Source organism: Chlorocebus sabaeus, chromosome 24, assembly GCF_047675955.1.
Source record: "Chlorocebus sabaeus isolate Y175 chromosome 24, mChlSab1.0.hap1, whole genome shotgun sequence".
In the NCBI taxonomy this organism is placed as follows: Eukaryota; Metazoa; Chordata; class Mammalia; order Primates; family Cercopithecidae; genus Chlorocebus; species Chlorocebus sabaeus.
Window position 1 is genome coordinate 29,601,067 of NC_132927.1, and position 9,670 is coordinate 29,610,736.

General features: G+C 44.1%; 1 protein-coding gene across 7 annotated transcripts in view; it reads right to left on the reverse strand.

Moving 5' to 3' along the window:
- Positions 1–9,423, reverse strand: part of DDHD1 (DDHD domain containing 1) — a 122,980-nt gene extending 113,557 nt beyond the window's left edge. For 3 of the 7 annotated variants that reach the window (XM_037983993.2, XM_037983991.2, XM_037983992.2), the window contains exon 1: positions 8,364–9,423. In XM_037983993.2, the coding sequence (XP_037839921.2) occupies positions 8,364–9,198 (835 nt within the window). In that variant the 5' untranslated portion in view covers positions 9,199–9,423. The remainder of the gene's footprint in view (positions 1–8,363) is intronic. The other 4 variants (XM_037983988.2, XM_037983989.2, XM_037983987.2 and 1 more) reach the window with 2 other exon arrangements.
- Between the last annotated feature and the right edge of the window lie 247 nt (positions 9,424–9,670).

The following is a 9,670-nucleotide window of genomic DNA, read 5'->3' on the forward strand; positions in this document are numbered from 1 at the left end:
TCTTTATTCTTAATTAGATGGGGAGGAAAGTCTTTGAAGAGGAACTTCCTCTTTACTTTTTACAAGGTTCAACCTTTATGTGTGGCCTATCATACTCCTTAATGGACTGTAGGTCTTTCCATAAAAGGCAGAATCCTGCCAGGTAATTAGAATTCCAAATGATTCAACCCAGTATTCCAAGATTAGGGGCATTCACTATACATGAGATATAGCTGCACCTTTCTCCTCTACCAAAACAAATGTAATAGATAATGTAGTTTATACAAAACAGCATAACAAGCTAAACAGTAAATAGGTTAAAGAATAAACTGCAACTATATCCAACCAGATATTCTAAAATATAAAGTCCTAATATTTTCCAGTGAAAGGCAAAGAGCGGAATCATAGGTAACTTGTGCTAATCTTAAATAAAAAGCATAATAGTGATTGGCTTTACAATAAGAACATTAAGCAAAGGCAAGTATCTTTTCCTAAATCTTACAGATAGGTACACTTGTCTCATATGGTGTTAGCCATATAGGAAAGGTTCATTTCAGCAGCAGATAGCTACATTGGAAGAATATGAGTCACTGAAAGTGCTTCAGCAACCACACTGAAATTTCCTCAGTTTGGGTGCTAAACAACATCTTTGGTTTGAAGTAGATTCTTTCCTACAAGTGTCTTTTGATTTACAGCAAAGACTTTGTTTAAAAAAATCATAAACAAACTTGGGTGTACTTAATGTTAACACATAAACCAGATGTTAAAATGCAAGTTTTACTGAAGGTCTAAGTAGGTGTATCACGTACACATAAGATACCCTGGGCCTAGTTAGAAGCAATTCTACAGAATGAGAATAACGGACTCAGCCAATAAAATATGAACTAAAAGTTGCTATTAAGTAGTTGTAGTAAGTTGTAAAATATAAGAGTGGGATTGCATTTCACTAAATATCTACACTAAGGCTTAGAAGTAATTCTGACTCTGCTCCCTGTGCATCATCTAAAATTACTGAGCAGAGGCCGGGCGCGGTGGCTCACATTTGTAATCCCAGCACTTTGGGAGGCTGAGGCAGGTGGATCACCCGAGGTCAGGAGTTCAAGACCAGGCTTACCAATATGGTGAAACCCCATCTCCACTAAAAATACAAAACTTAGCCGGGGGGGCGGGGGGGGATGGCGCAGGCCTGTGATCCCAGTCACTCAGGAGGCTGAGGCACAAGAATTGCTTGAACCCGGGAGGTGGAGGTTGCAGTGTGCCGAGATGGCGCCACTGCACTCTAGCCTGGATGACGAAGGGAGACTCCATCTCAAAAATAATAAAAACATAACATTACTGAGCAGAGCATTCCATGGCACATGCTTTAAAATCTTCAGTTTTAAGAAGGCTGGGTGTGATGGATCATCCCTGTAGTCCCAGCACTGTGGGAGGCTGAGGCAGGAGGACTGCTTGAGCCCAGGAGTTTGACAGCAGCCTGGGCAACATAGGAAGACCATGTCTCTACAAGTAGTAATTTAAAAAATTAGCTGGGCATGGTGACGTGCACCTATGGTCCTAGCTTCTTTGAAGTCTGAGGTGGGAGGATTGCCTGAGCCTGGGAGGTCAAGGCTGCAGCGAGTTATGATCACTCCACTTTACTCTGGCCTAAGCGACAGAACAAAATCTTGTCTCAAAAAAAAAAAAAAAAAAAAAGTTTTAACATAGTACAACTAGTTATTTGTCCCATATCATGTTTCTCAAAGGATATCCTGCATCAATGTTCATAAAGATAGTCCACTGAGAAGCAGCCAGAGACAATTAGTAATATCAGAGAGATTTCCATCCATATAGTTAATATTACATTCCAGCACATAAAAGCTTAACTCTCCATTATTTGGAAAAGCCATCCATTCAGAGGGAATTTGTATTTCTCAAGGATTTTTCCAGTATCTGAGGTCTTGGAATACAGAAGTACCAGTAACAGTGTCATTTCCAAAGGGTGACCTGACCCCCGGCGATCATTCAATAGACTTTATTTAAACATACAAGAGCAGTGATTATAAAGATTATCTAGAGATAGCTTAATGTAAGAAGACATTAAAATAAACATTAATGGGCCAGATGTGGTAGTGCATGCCTGTAATCCCAGCACTTTGGGAGGCTGAGGCAGGAAAATCACTTGAACCTGGGAGGCAGAGGTCTCAGTGAGCCGAGATTGCACCATTGCACTCCAGCCTGGGCAATAAGAGCGAAACTCTGTCTCAAAACAGCAAACAAACAAACAAACAAACAAACAGGCTGGACACAGTGGCTCACACCTGTTATCCCAGCACTTTGGGAGGCCAAGGTGGATGGATAACTTGACATCAGGAGTTCAAGATCAGCCTGGTCAACATGGTGAAACTCCATCTCTACTAAAAATATAAAAATTAGCCAGGCATGGTTGCACATGCCTATAGTCCCAGCTACTAGGGAGGCTGAGGCAGGAGAATCGCTTGAACCTGGGAGGCAGAGCTTGCAGTGCAATGAGATCACACCACTGTACTTCATCCTCGGCAACAGAATATCTCAAAAAAAAAAAATTAATTAATGTATAATTCAATCTTGTTGACAATTTGCTGAGGCTAAAAAGCAGTACATAAAATAGAATTACTTTTATATGATTATATCAATTTTGCTACTGTTTTTCTTCAGTTCTCTGGTACAGGCAAGTTCCAATTTTTTACCACCTTGAATTTCACTTGTCTCCTAATCTAGGAGTATCAGAAAGTATCTGCATTGTGGTTTTCATTCTATTAATTTACTCAATTATCAGTGATTCAGTACTTCTTATGGGCACAATTTCCCTTTACCAATGTGGACGCAAAAGAGTAGAACTGTAGATTATATACAGTAACTATAAAAAAATTTTTTCCTTGTTCTACTTTTTAACTGAACTTTTAGAGTGTATTGTGGAAAAAAAGAAGGGACTCTGTATATCTGTACCCTTCATCAATGCTAACAGTTTTTTTTTTTTTTTTTTTTTTGTATAACATGCACAGTTTACATTCCAGTACATTCACGAAAAAACAAAGGTCTTAGGTCAGATTCCCTAGTTATTAGGAATTCCATAACTACGTACTTCCCAATTTCTTTTGCCAATATTTTTCATCTTAGGCTTCCCGTGAATAATAAGTTCTCCTTCTAGTTCTCCTCTCTGACTTCCACTGTCCTTCCCCAGTGTCCATAATTCTCAGAGGATTCCTTGACCAGCACATCCAGATTTTCCTTGCTCTCTACAAAAAAGGATCAACTGTAGGTTCCAGACATCAAGGTTTCTCAGTAAAACACAAACTATAAAGAGCGATATGGAGATAAAAGACCCAAAATAAAATTTGGAAGCATACACAAGATCTCTTTTATAAGAAAGATCTCTTTTATAAGAAGCATACACAAGATCTCTTTTATAAGAAAAGGGTAAAAGAGGAAAGAAAAGCAGAGGGGGTTTACAGGGGTAAGAAAACCACACTGATTGCTCTAAGCATTTGCATAAAGCACTTGCAAAACATGCATTATAACATTTTGGACATACATAAGGTGAATCAATAACTGATATTAGATCAGTTTTTAAAGTAATGACACATTTCAAAGGGAAAGAGAAGCCCCAAACGCCATGGTCAGGTGCCAGGTCCTGCCCTCCATACATGTCACTATCCATTCACATCCTTGTTCTGTTTTAGCAGGTCACTGTGCATTCTAAAACGCACTCTAAAGCAGATCTGATCTGGGATGAGGTGGGTTCTCAGAAAACTGGGGCCTTGGTACTGTAAACCTGAGCAGTCAGGGTTCAATGCAGTCCAAGGCTGCTTTCCAGTCCAGGCTAGTGGGGGATAACACAGTTATAAAGAGTAAAAGATAAAAGTCTCCAACACTTTTTCAGGGTCAGGCACTATCCCTATAGTCCTGCTTTACTGGAGACAGAAACTGATCAAAAAAAGAGTGCCTTCTGTCCCCGGGACTCCATTATTTTCCATGATGCCCTGTGCCACACAAAGGATTGTTATCATGAATAACATGGTCACATCTACACCAAGTTTGTAAACATCATGTAATTAAGGGAAAAGCTCTAATTTTTTTTTTATCTCATTTTACTGGGAATATAATTTTCCCTTTGTTGCAATATACCACAAAAACCACTGGTTTATTTCTAAAGCATTTGAAACTGAAAATGGCTTAAAATTACAATAAAAGGCAAAAAGGCTTAAAATTACAATAAAATACAAAAAGGCTGCATAAGTATACCAGAAGGTGGGGGGTGACAGAGGGGAAAAAAGAAATCTGTGGTTTATAGACTCCTGGATACTACATATAAAAATGTGGTCAATAACTTTATTAATTTAGTCAATGAATAGAAATCACACAACTCCCTAGTGCAAATTGCACACATCACTGCCATCAGAATTGTTGAATTATTCTTTTTTTTTGAGATAGAGTCTTGCTCTAGTTGCCCAGGCTGGAGTGCAGTACCACGATCTCGGCTCACTGCAACAGCTGCCTCCCAGGTTCAAGTGATTCTCCTGCCTCAGCCTCCTGAATAGCTGGGATTACAGGCACCCGCTACCATGCCCGGCTAATTTTTGTACTTTTAGGAGAGACGGGGTTTCGCCATGTTGGCCAGACTGGTCTCGAACTCCTGACCTCAGGTGATCCACCCACCTCAGCCTCCCAAAGTGCTAGGATTACAGGCGTGAGCCACCGCGCCCGGCCTAGAATTGTTGAATTATTCTAAGCTCATGACTCTAGAATGTTCCATATGCCTTCCATCTGCTATTACTAAATGCTTTGGCCACTTTCTTGCCAATATTCCTTACAGACATTCTTTCACCTCTGATGAGGTACTGACTAATAACAAGAAATTGTGGGCACTCAACAACTGTGCACTGGTTAACTTTACTAACCTGTATATGCACTTCTAAAAATAAGGTGTATAGTTTTTTTGAGATCCACATATAGTTAACACCTAGTACAATGTGCCAACCACTGTAATAAGGATGTTACATGTAATAATCCTCAAAACAAGTCTATGAAATGAGTACAAACAGGAAGAACACTGCGAACAAGAGAGCTCACAACCATTACTCAGCATGATTAGTTTTAATCTAGAATGTCCACATGCAGCCAGAAGAATATCTAAACATACAATAAAACAAAAATAAGTTTGCAACTAATATTTTTTCATATGTAATAATATTGGCTCCTCATTAATAGAAGACAAATTCTGTTCTCCTTTCTGAATCATGTACCCCAAATTAGTTCAGATTTTATCTGCTAGTCAAGTTCAAAAGGAAGAACAAAATAAAATCTTTCTTTTAGAATAGGTATAGCTAACTTGTTGGCCTTGACACCCAGATGCAGTGGGCTAAATTAGGACACAAAAATCTAAATGGCCAATGGATTCATACCACCATTCTACACAGGAACTTACTGGACTTTTTTTATTTTTAAACTCTTTTATTACCACTAACCAGACAGTTTCCAAAACAGCTAAAAAGGAAAAGTAAAATGTGAGCAAGGTCAAAAGCTGCAACATATAGTATGAGTTTTTCTATTTGAAGAAAGGCTGAAGAACCCATACGGGGACTGGACCCTCCTAGAAAGTGTGAAAACGTACACACAGAGACTTAAGAAACCAATTAAAGTTACATGAGATTCTGTGAGAAATGGCAAATTACAGGATAGATGAAAAGCACGATTGTGATTTTATTATAGCTCATATGAGGGCTTGGACATCCACAGGACTGTATCTTGTAGAGAATTATTTAGAAAATGCTAAAATAGAGATAAAAACAGGTGTTGCTCTTATGCTAGTTAACAAAAATTTATAAGCTATAATTGGCCTAATGGCTATTTGCTTTAGGAAAGAAGACTGGAGAAAGACAAGTCCACATTACCTTTAGGTTAACTTTTGTAGGCTCCCACCAGTTCTTACTTGATTTATGACACTAGCATTCTACTGATATTCTGCTTCCAACTGTCCAGCTCAACCTTTGCATTGTCATTAATCACATGTAAGTATAAAGAACCTTCTACTGTTTGGTTCCTCATTACTCACAGGATAAAGGCCAAACTCCTTAGCACTGCTTATCTACTCTGTCCCTTTTCCAGCTATTCTCCCAAATGTGCCATTCATGTGCAGGTGCTCCCTTCACAATCTCCATCCTGTCCCTAACCAAACACCAGCCCTCACATACCTCGGTCTCTGTGGGTGGTCAAAGCCCAACCCCAACCCCATGTGTCTCAGTGCCTGCAGGTGTAGACTTCACTTCCTTAAAATGCCATGCAGTTTCAGACCTGTGTCCTTGTGTATGCACCCATCTAGCTGGAATGCCCTTCCCTCTATTTCTCTGCTTCATTAAATTCATCCTGTAAGACTCTGTCTTAAATCTTCTGGGACGCCTTCCTGATACCCTCACCCTTGGATGGGTCAGAAGCTCTTTGCATAATGCAATGTATCCCCCTACTAGACTAATGAATGAACTGCTTCATCACTTTGTAGCTGAGTCACCTTGGACAAGCTCATTAATTTCGCTGAGCCCATTTCTTCATGTATATAATGTTAGTATTAATTTGCTATCACTGTAAAATAATGAACGTCAAAAATCACTTTGTAAACAGTGAAGCACTATGCAGGCATTAACAATTTTATCAAAAACCAAGAGAGCACACAGTATTCTTGGTGAATATACTTCAGTTTAATCTAAGGGTAAGATTCATCTCTTGGTTTCCGTCCCCTCTCCAAGGATACCCTGTATTTTTATCCAACTTTCTGACTCCACTAAGTCTTGGTACTTCTATCTTCAGGAAAAAAAAAAAATTGATGATGTTTAAGTCATTTGAAGGAAATACCAAGCGGGAAGCTCTGAAAGGGTAAGGATTTTCCTTTCCCCATCTTTCTTAATGCCTTCACAAGAGTACCGTTATGGACATACAAATACTCTGAATTTGAAAGAACTGAATGAATATAAACATACCCTGTCTTTAGTGAGCTTATAATCTAAAAAAGTGAATGATGTAACAGATCTCACTGAATCTGACCTTATAAAAATGGTAATGAATGCCTTTAGTATCATCTTAATGTGCAGTAAATTAAATTTCCTGCTATTATTTTATTTGGTGATTTGACACACGTTGGAATTGCTATCTTAGTAAGTCATGCTTAACATATGAATGTTTTAACATTATCAGAATCACTGATTGCAATTCAATACCTAGTTATTGAATATGTATTGCACTAGGCCCTATCAGAGTACAAAGGTAAAGGTGATGGGCTCTGCCGATGGTAAGGTGCTAAACATACAGAAAGGAAGCTGTCATCAATCCATCTAATTAATAGAGGGCAGAGTGCTGTATGGAGGATTTAAGGGTTGTGACAATCATTGAAGACACCTGAGTTAGGGCATTGGGCCCATGAAAATTAGAAGTGTATATTACATATAATACTGGTGGTCAATAACTTCTGTGACTATCGAATATCTACTATATATTACATATGTAGTATTTGCTGCATGCACTGGCAGATATTTATGGTCACCTTCTTCCTATTCAACTATAAACCCATCTGTGTTATTGTCTAATAAATACTGTTAACACTTGTATCACACGTAAGTACCAACCATAGTTCCAAGCCCTTGAGGTATATTTTCTAATTTACTTTCACAACAATCCCATGAGGTAGGTACAATTTCTGCCCTTTTACAGATGAGGAAGACGGGGCACAGAAATAGTAATTTTTCAAGGTTAAGATGCAAAGACGAAAATATGTAAATGAGGACCTAAGAGACAGAATCCAGTATTCCATCGAGGGAGCGGAGCCACTTGCCAGAGCTGCTTCACGCAGTGCTTTCCACCTCTCCGAACACACCCAGTGGGAACCACCTATCTCCTTTCCCGCCAGGGATTCTTTTTCTTTTCCTGAATCCATAACTAAGCTGTTGATTCTCAAGCAGATCCTCTCAAACCTTCCTACTCCAGAAAACGTGCCGCTATTTAAATCATAGGCTGTTCAGGGTAAATGAGACCGAACCAGATTCCCAGGTGGACAAAGCTGGTAGGATCACGAAATTAAACCTCGGGCTGCGGATCCGTTCCTGGATCACTTCCAGGGGATGGCTGCAGCACCCGGCTCACCCAGGAGGCGCTACCCCCGAAGGTATCCAGTCCTCCTGACCCCAGGCAGCTTGGGTTTTGCCATCTGCTCGTTTATCCTTCACCTGCCGACGCTCCCTGCGCAATCTCCATCCTGCCCCGGACAAACGCCAGGCCTCACGCGCCTCCCTCTTCGCGGCGACCAGTCCCAAACCCACACCGGTGCACATCGGCCCATGCAGGGACAGCCTGTCCCGCCCTAACCCCAGCCCGCTACTCACGGTTCCAATACACCGGGTAGCACTCTCCTTGGGTCACATCCACCTCGTAGAGGCCACCCCGCACGCACACAGGCTCGATGTTCACCAGTTCCACCATCTCGGGCTCGTGCCCCGTCGTACTCTGGCAGAAGCCACAGGCGCGGTCCTCATCGTCATCTTCTCCGGAACTGGAGGCTGGGCCCGTGGGAGAGCACACATGGTCGCCGTCCCGGTCCTCGCCCTGGCGCCGGGCACCCGTGGCCTGCAGCAGGGTCCGGAAAGCGAGCTCGATGCGGAGCGAGTCGTAGCCGATGAAGGGCTTCCAGGTCTTCTTGTCCTCCTTGTAGAACCAGCGTACCTCCTCCGGGCCCAGCTCCGTCACTACCTCATAGCGGTGCCGGGCCGCCGGGCCGCCAAGCCGGGTACGTTTCCTTTCCCCGGGGACCCCTCCTGTCGCCCCGCCGCCCCCCGAGTTCGTCGGGACCAGCGGAGGCTGCTGCGGCGGGTGCAGCGACAAGGAGCTACCGCCGCCGCCGCTCTCGCCCTCGCTGTAGTAGCGCAGCGAGGAGCCCGACTCAGCGGAGCTGAAGTCATAGTTCTCGTCACTGAGGCAGGGGTCCAGCGCCAGGTGGTGGTTGTGGTCCTCGGTGCCTGGCGCCAAATGCAGCCCGGGATCCCCGCGAAGCAGGGCCAGGGGCACGTCGCCGTCGCCCGGGTCCCCGCCGGGCAGGTGCTCGAAGCAGCAGACGCCGCCGCCGAACGCCGGCCCCGCGTCTGAGCCCAGCTCCCAGGCGCCGCCGCCGCCTCGGCTGTTATGCTCGGGGCTCCGCGGGGACCCGCGGCCCGGGTAATTCATGCTGTGGAGACGCCGCCGGCTGCCCGGCGGCGCGCGGAGCCGTGACCCCCAGCGCTTCCGCCACACATTCAACGCCGCCGCCCTCTCCACCCAGAGTTTTTAATCTTTCAAATCCCGACCCGAGCTGCGGCGGCAGCGGCAGCCGCTCCGCCCCCACGAGACCCGCATCCGCCGCAGCCGCGTTCTGCGGCCCGCCCCATTGTCACGCAGCCCGACGTAGGCGGTGCTTCGGCCCCGGCCCCGGCCCCGCCCGCCGGCCGCGCGCGCCGCCCCGGAAGCCTGGGCTGTAGCGGCGCCGCGAGCTGGCCTCCCGCCGTGCCCCTCTGGCAGGGAGTGCAGGCTTGCCTCAGGTCGCCCGCCGCTGTTGGGGCTCCTCGGCTCCCTTCCTCTTTCCCTGCGGTCTTCATGCACAGCTGTCTCGGTCCCCCACTTCTGGAGTTCACAGCCCAGATGTGGATAGGCTTTATCCCAC